The sequence below is a fragment of the Heptranchias perlo genome, chromosome 40 (assembly GCF_035084215.1).
Source record: "Heptranchias perlo isolate sHepPer1 chromosome 40, sHepPer1.hap1, whole genome shotgun sequence".
In the NCBI taxonomy this organism is placed as follows: domain Eukaryota; kingdom Metazoa; phylum Chordata; class Chondrichthyes; order Hexanchiformes; family Hexanchidae; genus Heptranchias; species Heptranchias perlo.
Genome location: NC_090364.1, coordinates 7,105,020 through 7,124,622, shown reverse-complemented (window position 1 = coordinate 7,124,622; position 19,603 = coordinate 7,105,020). Strand labels below are relative to the sequence as shown.

The following is a 19,603-nucleotide window of genomic DNA, read 5'->3' as shown; positions in this document are numbered from 1 at the left end:
TGATCATCGCTGCTGTAGGTTTCAGAACTTTTATTTTTGTTGCTTCATGACACCAGTTAGAATCATAGAATTTTACTGCACTGAGGAGATCATTGAGCCTGTGCCACTCTCTGAAAGAGCTGTCCACTTAGTCCCATTCCCCCGACTCCTCTCGGAAGCGGGCAGGCTACTTGTATCTTGGCGTCTGCCAGTCTCTCTTCATGCTGGCCACTAGGAAGAGTATGACACCCGCCCAGAGATTACCCTCTCTGATTTCTCGCCCCTCTTCCTTCCCTTCCTCCCACCCTACCGCAGCAGTGAGGGAGGGTGGTCGCCATCAGTTGGTGCCACCTCACAACACTGACAGACAACTCAGTAGCTGTACCACTCCACCCCCCCCTCTCCCAGCACAGTCTGAGTATGATCAACACACCAGTTAGAATCATAAAATTCTACTACACTGAAGGAGGTAATTTAGCCTGTACTACTCTCTGAAAGAGCTGTCCACTTAGTCCCATTTCCCACACCTTTTAAAATTATTTTTCTTTTTCAAATATTTATCCACTTGACTTTCAAATGTTGCTCTGGATTTTGTTTCCACCACTTTTTCTGGTAGGGTGTTCTAAAAGCCCTTTGTATAAAAAAAACCTTGTAACCATTCGTTTAGTGATAAATTCATGCCCTATTGATACCAATTCGCTGACCAGTGGAAATGTTTTTTTCCGGTTTACCTTATCCAAACCTCTGTGGATTTTGAACACCATTGACAGATCACCTCATAACCTAGTGAAAAGAGTCCCTGTTTCTCTTCTCTCTCCATAACTAAAGCCTCTCTTTGTAGCTAAAGCCTCTCATCTCTGGTATCATTTTAGTGAAATCTCTCTATGGTCTTGACATCTTTCCTAAAATAAGGCACCCAGAACTGGACGCAACATTTTAACTGTTGGCTAGCCAATGATTAGTTTTAGAACTATCTCTTTGCGTTTACTCCACCATTGCTTTTTTAATTCTCTTTAAATACATAGCTGCTGCCAGCAATACAAAATCGACACTACCAAGATAGAACTAATTTTTGCAGTGTGTAATACTCACCATGTAGTGACTGTTATTAAAGAAGATCAGCGGCTCCCTGAAGTGGAAGTTGTGAGCATGGATTTTCAAAAGGTGTTTGATAAAGTACCACATAGGAAGCTTGTTAAAATTAACGTACCTGTATTAAAGGAAGTGTGGCAGCACGGATAGCAAGTTGGTTGAAGGACAGAAAATAATGGCACAGACCGAGGTGCTGTAAAGCCACTGGGAGTGATTGTGAATATGCGCCTTTTATATCTTTAGGACATACCGAAGCACTTTACAGCCAATGAATTATCACTGAAGTGCTGTCACTGTTATGTTGGCAAACACAGCACCAATTTGTGCACAGAAAGGTCCCACGAACAATCCAAAAGACTGCACTGATTCTTTCCCCTCAGTACTGTACTGAAGTGTCAGCCTATATTATGTGTTGAAGTCCTGGAGTGGGGCTTGAACCTACAACCTTCTGGCTCTGAGGTGAGAGTGCTACTATGCCTCACTGAGGTTCTCTTTTCTCTTTCCCCCCCCCCCTGCAAATGACTTCTTTCTAAACTAGAGCGTTGTCTTTCCTTATTCTTTATCTCCATTGCACTTGGCATGAGTCTTATAACTCTTGTCTGCACCCTCTTAGATGCTTGTGTTTTTGGGCCATTGTAGCTAGAATTGCACACAGTACTCCAAGTGCCATACTCAATCTTCTGTTTCTCCCATTTTTTTCTTTTGTCTGTCTAGGCCTCTGTGAAGTGCCGTGGGATTTCTTTTTTACATTACAGGCACTATATAAATACGAATTGTTGTTATTTTGCTCTTTCCTTGCGTGTCCCTAAGAGCCACTCCTTACTGCGACATTACAGCCGATGGAGGCTGCCCTGCTGTTGAACAGGTTGCTTGGTACACCGATCGGCAGTGGTTTAACAAACTCTGTAACCACAATCTTGCAGCTTGATCGTTGGGAAAGAAATGGCTGACGTAAGCCAAGTTACAAAAATGAAAATTATGCAATTTTGATCGCGGATTAATGAGGCTGTGTTGTAAGCCCCTTGTTGTACATGGGTATGGGGGTGGGCTCCGCTGTGGTAGGGGTGCTGCAGGGATTGTGGCCGGTGTGTGTGCGTTATTTTGTTTTAATGCAAACAGGCCCCAGGAAATGGACAGTTTCCAGCTTTCCTGTGGTAAAGCCTTGCTTCCTGCCTGATACAAGTCTGCTGGTATTTGTACTGCACAGTTGGACTTAAAAGTTCTGTTGCTTCGTTGCAAAATGGATTGCAAAATTGGTTTGAATGTCAGTTGGAGCCATTTTTCCTTCCAGTGTTCTCCCCTCTGCGTTCCGACCTGACTCCTTGCTGCGTATGTTTCCACACACACCAGCAAGCTTTAAACAATGTGTCAATCGTGTGTGTCATTGCAGCCTAGCTTGCACCTGCAATCACCTGGCACCCTGAATTCTCCCTTTCAGCAGAGCTGACTGGATAGCGATGAAGAGCTCGAAAATTGAACAGATTTTTCACTCCCTAGTGCAAAAATTCTGAGGCCAATTTTAGTACCGTCATCCTGGATGAGATCAGTAAACTAACTCAGCCTTGGGATCAAAGCAGGTGATGTACAACTCAGTACCGGATCACTGAACGACTGGGGAGCCTCCGTATGAATTTATTGTTTTCTTACATCAGTAAACCTTGTTCCCTTTATGAAAGAGATTGTTAATTTAGAGCCAGCTCATATCAAATTATGGGTAGTGTGAGGTGTACACCCATAGTACTGGGAACTCAGTAGAGAGTGTCTCACATTCCTTTTAGCCAGTAGGCATTCTATCAGCATGGATTGGATTCATCATTCCGATTATGACTCTTAATGCCAGTTGTATGGTTTCCCCATTTTCTCTGTTCTAAAGGCAATAACTGAAGCCAAGGTTTCATTCCATGGGTGCCAGTACCTAACTCATGTTGCAACACTTCAAGTTTGAGCCCGGTGTGTGAGCCAGGGCACTGAGCACATGGTGGGGGGATGGGATGGGGTCACGAGCCTCACATGTTGGCAGCACATATTGGGGAAATTGTGGATGCACTGCTGGTAGTACAAACTCAGAAAATGGCCCCCAGTACTGCCCCTGCTGAGATCAGCACCTGTGTCCTCTATAGCTTGGTATTACACCTTTACTCCAGGCCATTGCCGATGAGTTTGGTAAATTTATCTTCCGCTCACTAGTATAATATGTGATGCACGTACCTCCCCAATGGAGGCTGAGTGCATGAGATGCCGGGTTGCCTACAAAAGGTTCTTCTAGCCTGAGCCTTGCATCTTGTACTTGTGGTTCAGTTCTTGCTCCTAATTGTATTTGTATTTTATATCTTAAGGTTGTACTCAGTTCAAGGCATGTCGAGGAAGGAAACACTTTTGAAGCCCGTGAGCACATTAAACACTCCTAGGTCTGATGTGGCACAGATCAAATGCAGAGTGAGGCTTCGTCGGCCCTTTGTCTCAACTCTTAATCTTAGAAAGACAAACTGAACCGCACCACGTAACATTTGCTGCTCTTCACAGCTTTCTCCCCCCGCTGTAGGTCGGGCCTAAAACTAGAATATGGTTCCATAGCAATAGCAGCCCTCACATACTTAATCTTAGTGAATCATTTTCTTCTTAGAATCATAGAATCTTCCAGCACAAACACAGGCCACTTGGTCCATCCAGTCTTTGCCAGTATTCATTTTCCACGTGAGCTACCTAGTCTAATCCCACTCTCCTATTGGCTTCTCGTGCCCATACTCCCCAATCAAGACTGCAGTGTCATAAGACTCGGGAAACACATTTACCTTGCTTTCATCTATTTTAGAAAGGATTTCAACCTAGTGCCTCGTGCAGCGTTCGTGAAAAAGCTGAAAACTGTGGATGTACATGGTCAAATATTGGATCTTGCCTGGAATATGCATTCCATCTTCCAATAGTTCTATGGCTAGATGAGAGACTAACTGAACCTATTTCTGTCAAAAAAAAAAGCAGTGAAGCAAGGTTGCTCAGTGTCACTTGTCCTATCTGATGTATTAGAGGGCATCATAAGAGATGGTCGTTTGTGAGCGTTAACCAATGAGTGTCAATCATGGGTTCCATTGCAGCCAAGCCTATACTTGTGATCATCTGGTACCCTGCACGCTCCCTATCAGAAGAGTTGACTGGACAGCGATGAACAGCCTGAAAATCGAATTGAACTACTGCCTCCGCATGAAATTATTGTCTTCTTACGTCAGTTAACCTTATTGCCTTTGTGAAAGAGATTGTTAATTTAGAGCCAGCTCATATCAAGTTATGGGTAGTGTTGAGTTGTACACCCATAGTACAGGGAAATCGGTAGAGTGTATCGCACACCCCTTTTACCCAGTAGGCATTGTCAGTGTGGATTGGATTCATAGTTCTGATTATGGCACTTAGTCCCTGTTTTCTGTCCTTCCTTCCTTCCTCTTCTGAATGCAGCAACTGAAGCCGAGGTTCAGTTCCATAGGTGCCAGCATCTCTCCAGTACCTAACCCAAGTAGCTATTTTTCAAGTGTGAGCCCACTGTCCTCATCTGTGCCACCTTCAGCAAGGGTCACTGGGTAGCAATGAGTCGGAAACAAGGCTGACTTTTCCCTCCTTAGTCCAGGGCCCTGTCCCTGTTTTTTTTTTAATGAGTTTCTTCCTGCTTGTTCAAGAGGGATAGGAGTGTCTTTCCCCTTGCATCATTCCTGGTTCTGTGAGGAAAAAATGGGAAATGAAAGGTCATTTGATCAATTGAGCTTGATCCTTCCAACAAAACAATGTCCAATTTGTACTGTTGCAGACTTTCCCCAACTTAGTCTTTTTGTGGGAGCTGAATTGCCACAGGTGAAATTACTAACAAAATAAAACTCTATAATTTCTCCCCGACTCTGAAAGGTAATTGAGTGAAAACTCCATGATAACCATCTAACTTTACAATCTATTTTACTTAGCTTTGCCCATTTGCTTCTTCCGTTGTCCCAGTAAGTCTGGTGCCATTGTGTTTCATGAAATATTTTGTCTTCATCTATACTGGGAGTAAAAACAAGGAATGCTGACGATGCATAGCAAAAGAGAAAGGACAGTAAGATTTCGGATGTATGTGCTTCATTAGAACGGAAAATTAATAGATAAGAAAGTATTTTAGTAAGGTTGGGGAAAAATAGAGAGAAAAGACAGATACTTCACACACAGTGAGAGAATTAATGGGTTGAATCACTTGCAAAGAACCAAATATTGTCCTATCAGCCTCCTTCCAATCATCAGTAACGTCATGGAAGGAGTCTTCAGTAGTGCCATTAGGCAACATCTACTCACTGGCGCGCGGTTCTGATTCCGCCAGAACCTTCAGCCTCATCACAGCCTTGATCTGGACATAGGTGCAAGAGCCGAATGCTGGAGGAGAGATGACATTAAGGCTGCAAAACTGAAGTCAATGGGGGGGGGCGGGGGCGGGGGTGGGGGGGGGGGGCGGTCAAAGGGAAAACCCATGGTGACTGGAGTCATATCTGCTGCAAAGAGAGATGGTTGTGGTTATCGGAAAGTCGGTCATCGCAGCCCCAGAACATCACTGCAGGAATTCCTCAAGGAAGTATCCTTGGCCGAACCATCTTCAGCTGCTTCATCAATGTCCATCATTCCGCCATTAGGTCAGAAGTGGAGCTCATCGCTGGCAATTCCACAGTATTCAGTTCCATTCACAACCCTTCAATAATGAAGCAGTCTATGCCAGCCTACAGCAGGGCCTGGATAACATCCAGGCTTGAGCTAACAAATGGCAGGTAACATATGTGTCATATAAGTTCCAGATAATGACCATTTCCCCATGACCTTCAATGACCATTGCCGAGTCCCCCTGCATCAACATCTTGGAATCATCATTGACCAGAAGCTGAACTGAACCGGCCATATCAACAAAGTGACTACAAGAGCAGGTCAGAGACTGAGCACTAAGCAACAAGTGGCTCACCCCTCAAAGCCTCTCCACCATCTACAAGGCTCAGGTTAGGAGTGTGACTGCATACTTGCCACTTGCAGACGTAACAATACTCAAGTTCAACACTGTCCACGACAAAGCAGTCTGCTTAATACTGCTACTGGACTCAATATTCAGTACCAACATGCTTTGACTGCAGCAAGTGCTAGCTACAGGATGCACTGCATCGATTCACTAAGGCTATTGCAACGGTAACTCCCTCCCTATTGACCTCTACCACTGAGAAGGACTCAAGCAACAGGTTCCCCTCCCAAGTCACACACCACCCTGACTTAGGCATAGTTCGCTGTTCCTTCTCGTTGCTGGGTCAATATCCTGGAATTCCCTACCTAACACTATTGTAGAAGCACCATCAGCAGGCTGCAGCAGTTCAAGGTGAAGGCCCACAACCTTCACCAGGGATGGGCAATCAATGTGCCCTTGCCAGCATCGCCCACATCCTGAGGACAAAAAAAAAATCACCGTAAATCCCATGTTATTGCTCAGTTTCATCTTTGTAAAGTGTCTTTGGGATGAAGATGCTACATAAGTGCAAGTTTCTACATTCACCACAGTAAAGCTACATGAGACAGCTTTGGGGACAGAACCTGGCAAATACAGTTTTCTAATTAAGTGAAATTTGTAAGACTTTGCCTGTTTGTGGCTCAAGTATGTGCCATCCGTTAATTCAAGTTACTGTTGAGTGATAGGATCTCAGGAAAGCGAGTTCTCCTTATCCCTTTCCATTTTGCCAAATTTGATCAAACACATCACGTGTCTGGCATTTGAAGAAGTTCAAATTGAGTCATGTTCAAAGAAAAGGGGAGATTGTGTAAAATCAAAACTATAAAACCCAAAGAGAAATAAACGGATCTGATTTAACCCAGTCTGCGCTCTCCTACCAGACTTCTGGAGCACATTGACCCGTCGCAAAAGATCGTGATTTTTCTTTTTTGGTTCTGAGCTGGCCATGGAGTGGAGCACCACATGGAAGCCGAGCTCTGTGCTGTGTGTTTTGGGGGGAGGAATTGGATGCGTTCCCCCCCTTGCGTGAGTGGGTGACTGAGAGGGCGCACAGAGGAACATGCAACTTGTGAATGTCCTGCATCCACAGCGTGAAAAAATTTGCTTTATGTATAAAGTGAAGTGGATATAGGGGATAGGAATGAAGAAAGGCAAAAACATGATCAACAACTTGCATTTGTATAGAGCTTTTAACATAGTAAAATGTCCCGAGGCGTTTCACAGAAGCATTATCTGACACCAGGCCACTTATTAGGTTAGGTGACCAAAAGCTTGGCAAAGAGGTACGCAAGTATCATGTTGTTAATTACAAAAGTGAATTTCAGGCACAAAGCAGTGCAGTGCAGAAACACTTGTTGCAAAGGCATATGACCTTTAATGCAAAGATAGTTGTTTGGTAATGGTGAGGACAGTGTGAGTCCTGCCTGTTGACTTATTCTGATTCAGTCATGCCCCTCACAGACTGATTGTGAAATGAAGGGACTAGACTGTTCTGAAAGCTGGCTGGAAGTAGCTGAGACAATCCAGATATGTGGTCCCAGCCCTCTTGTCTGTACCACTCTGCAACCAGCTGTTGAGTATTTGGGCAGCGGAAAATGCAAATTATTCTGTTTTTGCCAAAAAGAAAAAAAAAAGAGACCGTGTTTGCCGGGTGAATTTTGAGGAGGATAGCACAATGTCACAGCATTTTCTGCTGTACTGTGGGATGTGGGTATCTGCTCACAGCTGCTGACTTCCCCTTCTTGATCACACTGTTGCGGAGGTGCAGGCTGGAGGCCAGAGGGAGAGGGGTAATCACAGTTGCGTGCTTCTTAGTGGCTGGTTTCAGAACAGTGGAGGTGGAGGCTTTGGTTGCTCACTCAGTCTTTTCACCCTGGAATTTTGTGCGACAAAGAGAAATGATTAGGAAAATAAAATAAAAAGGATACTTTTTTCAATACAGTCTAATTCTAGCCCAGACTGATGGGATCAAAGTCTCCTTTATCTGTTGACTTGAAGGCTTCAAAGTAAATGAGTTTGGAAGTCTCAAGCCATTTGTAAGGAGTTTACAGACGTTGCAGAAAAGTGCCCCTAATTCGGCACTAAATTGATAATCTCACTTGGGTCACGGGATTGCTTATATAGAATTACATAGAAGCTGCAGCACACAAACAGACCATTCGGTCCAACTGGTCTATGCTGATGTTTATATTCCACACAAGCCTCCTCCCACTCTAGTTATCTCTTCCCACCCCTGCCCTCATAACCCTCTATTCTCTCTCATGTATGCATCAAGTCTCTCCTTAAATGTGTCATTGCTATGTTTCATCCGCACCTCGTGGCACTAAGTTCCACATTCTCACCATTCTGTGTAAAGAAATTCCTCCTAAATTCTTTATTTAGTCTGTTAGTGGTTATCTTACATTTATGCCCTCGTGTCCTGGACTCTCCCACAAGTGGAAATAGTTTCTCCTCGTCCGCCCAATCGAATCCCTTCATAATTTTAAAGATCTCTATCAGGTCTCCTCGTAATCTTCTCTCTTCGGGAGAAAAGAGCCCCAGCCTGCTCAATATTTCTCGAAAGTTGCGTCCTCTCAATTCTGGTAACATCCTAGTAATCTTTTCCGCACTTACAACAGTGCTTCAATGACCTTTTTGTAGTATGGAGACCAGAACTGTGCACAGTACTGTTGTGTGGTCTTACCAAGGTTCTGTATAAATTAAATGTTACCTTCCTGCTTTCGTATTCTATACCTCTAGAAATGAACCACGGTACTTTTTGTTTGCGCTCTTTATGACCTTATCAACCTGCGTTGTTACTTTTAGCGATTTATGTATCTGTATTCCCAGATGTCTTTGCTGCTTGCACCACATTTAGATTCTTGCCTTCCAAGGAATAAGTGACCTCCTTATTCCTCCTGCCAAAATGAACTGCTCACACTTCACTATATTGAATTTAACTTGCCATTTATTCGCCCACTCTGCAAGCCTTTTTATATCTTCCCATATTATTAGCTCCAACCTCCACTTTGGTATTTGCAAATTTGGAAACCATACCTCCAATTCCTGAGTCCAAATCATTTATGTAAATGGTGAACAACAATTGTTCCAGCACGGATCCCTGCGGGACACCACTTCCCATTTTCTGTCAGTCTGAGAAGCTTCCCTTAACTCGAACTCTCTGTTTTCTGTTTTGTAGCCATTTTTCAATCCATGGTGCGACCTGGCTCCTGACTCCATACGTCCTGACCTTTATCGTGTGCATCTTATGAGGCACCTAATCAAAAGCCTTCTGAAAGTCTACAACACCCACTGCATTGCCCTTCTCTCCTCTTCCTGTTACTTCGTTAAAGATGTGGAAATAAGAATATCACACAAATGCAGTAGGTGTCATTCATCTGAGATTAGGGCCGAGGTGTATTGATGGGGCAGAGTAGAGGGAGCTTTTCTCTATATCTGACCATGTTACATCTGACCTGGGAGTGCTTGCTGTTGACACTCGGTGTCTGAAATGGAGATTGTTCCATTCTCCAGCACATCCTACACCTTGATCAAAAAATTCACACATTTTTTATCTGTTTATCTTTTGGCAGCTTGTGCTGTTATCACGTGAATGAAATTTAAGTTGCATGCTAACATCTTTTCTAGAGCGTTACCGGATTTGGCCGACAAATGATCGAAAAAACGAAACAGCTGGTCGAATCTAAATACACCATCGCAAATGGCTACAAAGCCGATGCTAAGGTAGGAACCGGTCCAACTCCCTCTTGAAGGCCTGCAGAGAGTCAGCACGCACCGTACGAGCCAGAAACGCGTTCCAGGGTCTCACTACTCGCTGGGAAAAGAACCACCACCTAACATGTAGTTTATTCCTACTTTTGGGTAGTTTAAGTGCATGTACCCTGGTCCTCCCCAATCTGTCAAACTGGAATAATCTTATCAATAGGCACACTAGTCCAGTCCTTTCATTATTTTATATGCCTCTAACAGGTCGCTTCTAACTCAGTGGTTCTCAGACTGGAGCTCAAGGCCCATCCAGGTGGGCGCGGAGAGGGGCGACGAGAAGACACAGTTGATTCTATTGTTTTTAACGTGCCTGAATGATGTTGGCACTGCAGTCTGCATCAGTTCCGCTCGTTCAGGTCACTGGTCCATTGCCACCTCACATGGCAGCGTGAGCATTGCAGGAAAAGGAGCAAGAAGTATTAAAGTGACAAGTACAAGAGCGAGAAAGGAGAGGAGAGAAAGGGAAAGTGAAAAAAGAGCAGGAGAAAAACAGAAGTAAAGGAGCAGGGTGAGTGAGAAAGCGGTGAAAAGAGATCAACTAAATCAGCACAGAACAGAGTTTACAAAGGGACATTCTGGTCGTTATGGCTTGGTACTGCACCACATGATGCATTTACTCGCTATACCATCAAAGGGGTATGGCAATGTTTTATCCTAGTTCCTATTGTTTTTTATAGGTGATTTACGGTGACACGGATTCTGTGATGTGTAAACTGGGAACGAGGACAGTGGAGGAAACCATGGTGTTGGGTCGTGAGGCAGCCGAGTGGGTTTCCAGCCACTTTGTTCCTCCCATTAAACTGGAGTTTGAAAAGGTGGGTGAAAAAAGCCAATACGAATTTTAACTGAGCGTGATTTGGTTAAAATGGGACTGGGGGGCCCAATAGTTTCACAGCATTGGGTCCTTCCCAGTTTTTGGGCGCCATCATAATGGGAACAGTTCAAGAGCAGGCTTGTGCTTTGGGTCTTCAGTCTATATTTCCCCTCTCTCTCTCTACCCAAATTTGGGCCCTTTTCCTTTCTCTAAGCAAAATTATTTTCTTTAGCGGTTAAAAAATTTTTGTGCTCAACACCGAATCAAATATAATGTAGTTCAAAATTAGAGTTGCTGTCCTTGGAGCTATTTTGTTCAAATAGCTTAAAATAGTGCTGACATTCATGCTTGCTTTTGCAACCATAAGGTTGTTTTATAAAACTGTGGAGATTCTTTTACATTTTAAGTCATTTCACTTATAAATTCATTTAAAAAAAAATTCAAGTAAGAAGGAAGCTGAAAATCTGTCAAAGCAGAATCGAAATTTATTTCAAAAAGCTAATTTTTATGGACAGCTGAAGTAGTTTTTTTTTTCTTGCTGGTTTATTTTGTAACAAACAGCTTGTTAATTTTTGTTCCTTTGAGTTTTAGTTTAAACCTGAATCTCAACTCATGTTTCGTTGGTAATGATACAGGGAGAAACCTTTGTGGGTTAAGTACCTCTCAGGCATGCTATAGAGCAGGGATGTGTCAGCTGTGGCTCAGTCAGTAGCACTCTTGTCTCTGAGTCAGATGGTCGTGGCTCCAGAGACTTGAGCTCAAAACCTAGGCTGACACTACTGCAGTACAGAGGGAGTGCTGCAGTGTCGGAGGTGCCATCCTTCAGTTGAGACGTTAAACCGGTTAAAGGCCCCGGCTGCCCTCGCAGGTGGGCGTAAAAGATTCCATGGCACTATTCAATATATACAAGAAGAGCAGGGGAGTTCTCCCCGATGTCCTGGCCAATATTTAGCCCTTAGCCAACATCACTATATAAAAAAAAAATTTCATTGCCGTTTGTGGGACCTTGCTGTGTGCAAATTGGCTGCCGTGTTTTCTACACTTCAAAAGTACTTCATTGGCTGTGAAGCGCTTTGGGACGTGCCAAAGGTCATGAAAGCAGCTATATAAATGCAAGTCTTTTTCTTTTTTTTGTCTTTGTTGGTCACATAGGTACATTAATTACTGACACTGGTGCAGTACAGAGGGAATGCTGCAATGTCGGAGGTGCCATCTTTTAGTTGAGACATTAACCGCTTAAAGGCCTGAGCTGCCTTCACAGGTGGACGTAAAAGATTCCTTGGCACTATTCAATATATACAAGAAGAGCAGGGGAGTTCTCCCCGATCTTAACACGTTAAGGGCCAGATTCAAAGCTTAAATCCAAATTTCCATTTAATTTGCATATATCTCAATTTGCTGATGCCCATCACTGAGTGCTAAGGACAGTCCATTCCAAAACTAAAGGCCTAAAAGATCAAACAGGACAGATGAGTGAATAAGAAATACAAGTGCAAATAGGATCCAGTTGCCTCGGTCTTCGAAGGCTGAAATGCTATGCCTTGAGTGCCACAGTTTGGACATCTATGATGTTGTAACAACAACTTACATTTATATAGTGCCTTTAACATTAAAAAAAATGTTCCACGGCACTTCAGGAAGGAAGAGACTAGGAGGAGTGACTGAAGGCTTGATCGAAGGGATGCGTTTTGAGAAACTGAAGAGAGGTGAAGAAGCAGAGAGGTTTAGGGAGGAAATGCCAAAGAGCAGTGCCCAGGCAACTGAAGGCTCTGCCACAAATGGTGAGGTGATGGGAGGTAGATGCACAAATGGTCAGAGTCAAAGGAACAGTGTGTTTGAAGAGAAGAGCATAAGGTTGAAGGGGATTGCAGAGATAGGGTGGGGTGAGGCCATGGAGGGATTTAAAGACAAGGATGAGGATTTTCAATTTGATGAGTTGGGGGTGGGAGCCAATGCTGGTTAGCAAGGACGGGTGATGCGCAAACGGGACATAGTGTGGAACAAGATACGTGCCGCAGATTTTATGGAGGGTGGAATATGGGAGGCCAGCAAGGAGAGTATTGGAGTAGTCAAATCTGGTGGTGACGAAGGCGTGGATAAGGGTTTCAGTCGTGAAGAAGCAGGTGCAGAGGCAGAGGTTGATTTGAGCAGTCTTTGTGGTGAGGATATGCGATCTGAAACTCTGCTCAAGGCACAAGACCCCAGGTCCAAATGACCTGGTTCAGCCTGAGGCAGTGATCGGGGAAGGGGAATGGAATTAGTGACAAGGAACGAATTTTGTGGTGGGTGGAGCCCAAGGACAATGAGTTTGATCTTCCCATTGGAGGAAGTTTTGAAGGGTTACCTTCCCCTTTAACAGATGGTAACAGCTAACACTTATGAAATCTTTATTTTAGGTATATTTCCCATATCTGCTGATCAACAAGAAACGTTACGCTGGTTTATACTTTTCCTCCAGCCCAAACACACATGACAAGATGGATTGCAAGGGCATAGAGACGGTGAGAAGGGACAATTGCCCACTGGTAGCCAACCTGATCAACACCTGTCTTCAGAAGATTTTAATTGACAGGTAGATATTAATATGCGTTATATTCTGCTTTAATATATCTCACTTTGGAATGTGGTTATGCAGGGTGTACAAAACCAATGGGATGCGAGACTGTGGTCTGAAGAAAGGGCAACTTAGGCGATTGACTAGGCAAGACGGTCTCTCCATACACTCTCCCTTCATCTCGAAGCCTGGCGATTGAATCCAGGGCAGAAAGAGAGGATGAAAATCTCCTGCCTCTATGTGCTAGATACTGATCTTTTACTTTAAGACCTTGGGTTCATAACCAACCCAGGCAGTTCTTTTTTGTTGCACAGTTCGGTACCTAAGTAATTGGAACTGATCCTGATCTAGTTGGCCCAGTGCTCAAACCTGTGTATGATTCAGACAGATGCTGACACTACTGTGTCAGTCTGATTCTGATTTTGAAGTTGGTGCATGGTTGCAATGGGCTCAGACAAAAGCTGCTTTTCCAAGCTTGGGGTGTGTCGACCCTCCTGTGCCTTGTAAGATATCCTGGCAATTAGGGTGTGAAAAATCTGATTAGACATGCAAATCTAAACCACCCAATTAGTCTGAACCATAAATCCAGTTGTCTGATCGATATTTTGAGTGTTAAGTGGCATCAGACTCTGCACTTGCAGTTCCAAAGCTTTGAAAAGACTTGCTGCTTGAGGAGTTTTGGTTGTTCATGCACTGCTTGAGGGGAAGCTCCCTGTCTGCAGAAGGGGGTGCTGTTACTTTCTCCCACCCCCCCAACTCTCTGAAGAACCGATCGATAGTTGTAAGAATGGTGTTGCCAGCAGCCAGCGATGTTTATGGCTCGCAGAGTGCCACCCTACTGGTTGAAGGAGTGATAGCCTGAGACACCTGAAAAGGGGCATACAGGCGGAAATGAATCAGTTTATAAAAGAGCGCAAAAAACACACACTTTTGCCAAGGTCTTATGAGCTACACCTCTATTCTTTAACAGGGATCCAACAGGAGCAGTGGAGCATGCAAAGGACGTTATCTCTGATTTGCTGTGTAATCGGATCGACACCTCGCAGCTTGTGATTACAAAGGAGCTCACGAGGACGGCAGAGGAGTATGCAGGGAAGCAGGCCCACGTGGAGCTAGCAGAAAGGTAGCTTTGTGTATGTTTCGTTTCAATTTTTTTTCCCACCCTCCAGTTTTCCTGCAGGTGTTCAGTCTTGCTGGCATCTGGTTTCACAGGCACTGGCAACACTCCAGCATCTCACTCAAGTAGCCATTATTCATGCTTAAGCCTAGCTGGTGAATGCCAGCACGCTATTGGCATTACAGCCAAGTCCAGTTCTGTTCTGTCCTGAAATCTATCAGCACACTTTTCCAGCAAGGATCACTGAATAACGATCAGGAGTAGGAATCTGTTTTTTTTTTTGCCTCTCCTCTTCTCCCTAGCCAGGGGTGCTGAGGCCTTTTGGTGATGCCTGCAATTGCTGCCCTGGCTGAGATCAGCTAATTTGGCATTGACTTGTCTGATTGAACCCGAGACCTTCTTGGTGTGCAGTTTGTGTGTCAGCTGTGGCTCAGTTGGTAGCACTCTCGCCTCTGAGTCGGAAGGTTGTGGGTTCAAATCCTACTCCAGTACATAATCTAGGCTGATACTCCCAGTGCAGTGCTGAGGGAATGCTGCAGTGTTGGAGGTGTTGTCTTTCAGATGAGACATTAAACCGAGGATCCGAATGCCCTCTCAGATGGACATAAAAGATCCCATGGTACCATTTGGAAGAAGACCAGGGGAGTTCTCCCTGGTGTCCTAGCCAATATTTATCCCATAACCAACACCTGAAATCACATATCATCTGGTCATCATCACATCGCTGTTTGTGGGAGCTTGCTGTGAGCAAATTGGCTGTCACGTTTCCTACATTACAACAGTGACTACACTTCAAAAAGTGCTTCATTGGCTGTAAAGCGCTTTGGGACGTCCTGAAAGTTCTTTCTTCATAGCTTTCGAAGCACTCTAAGAGTTCACAATGATCCCAAAAAAACTTCGGAAAGAGAACACAGGTGACTTACAAAACCCCAGGCAAAAAAAGGGTGTTGCCATTCCTGACTGGAAAGTCTTACCTGTACACGTAAAGAAGGTGATTTGAAAACTCCTCAAGTGGCTGAGATAATGGAAATTTCTGTGAGTTGCTGAAATCTAGTTATGTTGTATAAAGAAGAGTCCATTTAGAGTAACTATGTGATGAAATGAGTGGGTAGAGAACGAGAGAGCTGCGCAGTGAGGCCCTTTCAGGCTTTGGATCTCATGCCAGATTATTGAAATTATATATATCTTAACCGATGCAAGCAGATTTTGTCAGTGCCGCAATACAGAGCGGGAATACTGCATTTGGAAACACGTTTTGTTTTGTTTCCAACGAGGTGCCAGAATCGTTGACCTGTGTCTTGCAGGAAATGCAGAAATAGCAACTTGAGGCTGGGTCACAGAGCAGCTGCAAGACCAGAAGCCGTTGCGCAAAAATAAAAAAGTTGCTTTGAGATAAAATTGCTCAGATTTCCTGTGACCGAGGCGACCTTTATTGATTTTTTTTTAATATTAAAACACGATTGACAGTAGAAAGGGGAAAAAATGAACCGCCTTCTCTAATGTTTGTAATAGAAAATAGATTTCAACAAGAAAGACTTTCGTTTGTATAGCACCTTATTGCATCTCGCAAATCCATCTCAAAACGCATCACACACAATGTGTTACTTTGAAATGCAGTGACTGTTGATATATAGGCAAAACGTGACAGCCATTTTGTGTACAGTAAGGCTCTACACAGAGTGATGGCAGCCCATCCACCACCTTAAAACATCCACTCTCTCCACCATTGGCGCACCATGGCTGCAGTGTGTACTACCTATAAGGATGCACTGCAGCAACTCGCCAAGGCTTCTTCGACAGCACTTCCCAAACCCGCATCTTCCACCACCTAGAAGGAGAAGGGCAACAGGTGCATGGGAACGCCATCATCTCCAAGTCACACACCATCCAGACTTGGAAATATATCGCTGTTCCTTCATCATCGCTGGGTCAAAATCTTGGAACTCCCTACCTAACAGCACCGTGGGAGCACCTTCACCACAAGGACTGCAGCGGTTCAAGAAGGCGGCCCACCACCGCCTTCTCAAGGGGCAACTAAGGATGGCCAATAAATGCTGGCCTTGCTAGCGCTGCCCACGTCTTGAGAATGAATGAATGAATAAAAACATAACCAGTTGATCTGTTCTTGGTGCCATTGCTTGAGGGAGGAATATGGACCAGGACAACTGGAGAACTCCCTGCTTATCATTGAATTGTGGCATGGGATCTTCAACACTCCCTGAGCTGCTGCAACGGGCAGACGTCTCATCTGAAGGAAGTCTCCTCCAATCACACAGTACTCTCTGCACTGGAGTGTCAGTCCAGATTACGTGCTGTATCGGGGCTCAAATAGTGTGAAGTAGAGTCGGATTTTGTCAACCAATAATTTGGGTTTGGAAGTGAGGGAACTACATACAACAGTTTAGCCAAGGGGATACATTCACACTATTTAAAGTGTATTGGCATAAGTTTTTCTTCATTTTTTTTGCCCCCCTCTCCATAGCCCATTGATACTTATATGCTACATAAACCTAATGAGAAAACCGATCAAACAGTTTTGCTATTTCCCTGCAAAGAGCAGTGAAATATAAAATCTAAAACCGAACTAATACTGCAGTTGGAATCACGTAGTATAACAGTGCTTCAGACCAAATCAAGTGAATCAGCTTGGGATCTATGCCGTGATTCCCCCTCTTTCCCTCCCACCTCCACCACCGCCCCCACCACACTTCCCCAGACCCACCTAAATCTAAAAATAGAGTAAAGCCAAGGATTCTAGCAATGCATATTGCAAGGAATAAAATAGGCTGGAGTTCCTACTGATTGCTTCACTGTTGAATATTGAACAATCAGGATGAGAACTGTGCTGTGCTTTGGGTGGCCAGTGCATGAATTTATTTTGTTTTTTCTGGCTCCCTTTTGGGCCCTCCATTCACCCCATCACACAGCACATTACTCTGATCTGGAGTGAGGAGTGGGTAAGAGTATAAACTCTCAAGCCAGCAGCTAGGAGGTGCGTGAATGTGCTGATGGTAAGACTGGGGAAATGCCAGGAGATTCTGCTTGATGGATAGACCTAGTTATCATCATTTGCCTCTCTTCCAGATACCGATGGAAGCAGAAGTGGCAGGGATCGGACAACACGTTGCCTACAGCCTTACTGGCTGCGCAAAGTGTAGGGAGGAGAAAATAATCCCCCATTTCAAACAGAAAATAAATTTTTGCCAGTGAACCAAAATGGAAGCTAAAGGAAGCCCTGAAATGAAATGAGAATTCTTTCCTTTTCCCCCTTCATTCATGAATTCTATCATGTATTCATGTTTTATGATTAAAATCCTGGGTTCAAAGGCAGTTGGAGAAACAAAGCCCTAAAGTCAATTACGCTTCCTTGGAAAGAGATTTTGGAGGGTGGTGGATCACTCCGAGGCTGTTGTTCCAAACCCCCCAGTAGCTGGCTTGCATCAGTGTTGGTGAATCCCTCGAGACAGGTTGGCCGCAAGGGGTGATTTGCTTGGGCAACTGAAGAGAGAAGTAAATGCAGGTGTTACTTGGGAAATAAGGAATATGGAGAAAGAGCGGGGGATTGGGATTAACAGAGTGGCAGAGCAGGGAATTGGGATTAACAGGGTGGCAGAGCGGGCTCAATGGGCCAAATGTTCTACTTTGTTCTCCGGGTTCCCTTCATTTTTTTTTCTAAAAAAAAAAGGATTTGGTACCAATAGAAAAGGCTGCAACAATCAAATGTTCAAAAGGAATAAGAGTTAAAACTTGTATGTTGCATGGTTACATTTGGTTGGAGATGTGCACAAACCCCACCGCTCCCAAGGACAGAGGGGGCTCTTGGATGGGGTTCACTGAGCACATTAGTGTAAAACAAAAAAAAAAGGCGCAGAGGTCATGCATCATTAACAGCCTGGCTCGTTCTCACCACCCTCACTGTAGAGCTCGCATACGATGCAGGTGTTCGGGCATTGGTATCTTATTTTAGAATTAATCAGACCCACGCAAAGGATTGTGGGGCTTTCCTTCATACGGTTGTGGCTTCTTTGTGGGTGATCGCTGTAATCAAGACTTGCCTATTTTTAATGTCTTTGGTGGGGTTCAAATTATTTTCTCTTTCATCGCTCGTTCATAATCACGAGTTTTCAGACTCACCCTGAATAAGATCCCTTTCAGTGTGACGGCTTGCGTGACCCCTTGTATTTGGAATCATGCACCAACCCAGTAAGGCCTTTATAAAACTTTAAAACATTGCTGCTTTAGAGTGTTTCATTTTATGTTTTTTCCAGTATCCCACCACCAATCCTGAAGATGCTGACTCTTGCTAGGAGGTGCTTCTACGGGCAGCCTTGTAGCACATCGCTCGGGTGACTACGCTTCACCTGTGGGCCTCACCTGTGTGTACTGGGGGCTATTCAACTGTGATGAACATCTTAGCTGAATCCTATCCTCTTCTCGTTCACTGCTCCACATGCATTTTCCAGCAAGCCCATAGTTAACAATTGGACTGAATCATTTTTGTTTCAACCCCACCCCCCAACATAGCTTAGGGACACAGGCAATTTGGCACCTTCTGGTCTTTAAGTTTAATTTTTTGATGCCAGCGAGGACTGTGCAGGTCTGTGAAGATTCGGGTCATGCAGTTCTCCTATATGTAGCCCCCTCGAGCACTAACCAATAATGTTTAACTACAGATAGTCTTGGTTAAGGAGCTCTCCAGTCACTCAGGTTATGGACGTACTTCCCAACATGAAACTGAACCATATGGACCAGGCTGCTTTTGAGTTTCAACCCCTTGTCTGTGCTGAGTTAATAGATCTCAGATGGGGAAGACTGTATTGATGCCACAACTCGTCTTAGTGTTCCAAGTTAGGGAGGTGAAAAATGAGCCAAAGTTCCCACTCCTGATCATGATCTAGTGATCCCTGTTGGAAAGACTGTTGTCGGGCTAATCCATGATGCCTCCCCGAGTTGAATAGCTTGTCGACCCCTACTGTCTTAGCTCACACATGAAGGATGGCCACCCGTGTGGTTCTAGGGCGTAGCCCTTGGACCTGTACCCCTGTAGAGTTAACCCCATCAAGAGGGAAAGAGTAAGTTTTGGGGAGGAGGAGAAATACCTGATTTTTCTTTTTAATACACACTTTTTGAAATGTTAAACCGAATTAGTGACTTGCTTGATATGTTGGCTTGTAGCAGTCATACAGACTAGTAGGTCTCGGGTTTGTTTCCTGTGGAAAAGTATCGCAGCAAGTAGTCCATGCTTTCAGATGACAAAGGGAGAAAAACTTAACCAAAGAAAAAGAAATTAGC

At 44.3% G+C, this 19,603-nt stretch overlaps 1 protein-coding gene across 3 annotated transcripts in view; it reads left to right on the top strand.

The window, feature by feature from the left end:
• The window catches only part of pold1 (polymerase (DNA directed), delta 1, catalytic subunit), a 99,597-nt gene that overhangs the window by 51,724 nt on the left and 28,270 nt on the right, over positions 1-19,603 (top strand). For 2 of the 3 annotated variants that reach the window (XM_067974496.1, XM_067974497.1), the window contains 4 exons: positions 9,689-9,784; positions 10,504-10,641; positions 13,037-13,212; positions 14,165-14,317. In XM_067974496.1, the coding sequence (XP_067830597.1) occupies positions 9,689-9,784; positions 10,504-10,641; positions 13,037-13,212; positions 14,165-14,317 (563 nt within the window). Of the gene's footprint in view, positions 1-9,688; positions 9,785-10,503; positions 10,642-13,036; positions 13,213-14,164; positions 14,328-19,603 lie in introns of all 3 variants that reach the window. The other variant, XM_067974498.1, reaches the window with a different exon arrangement.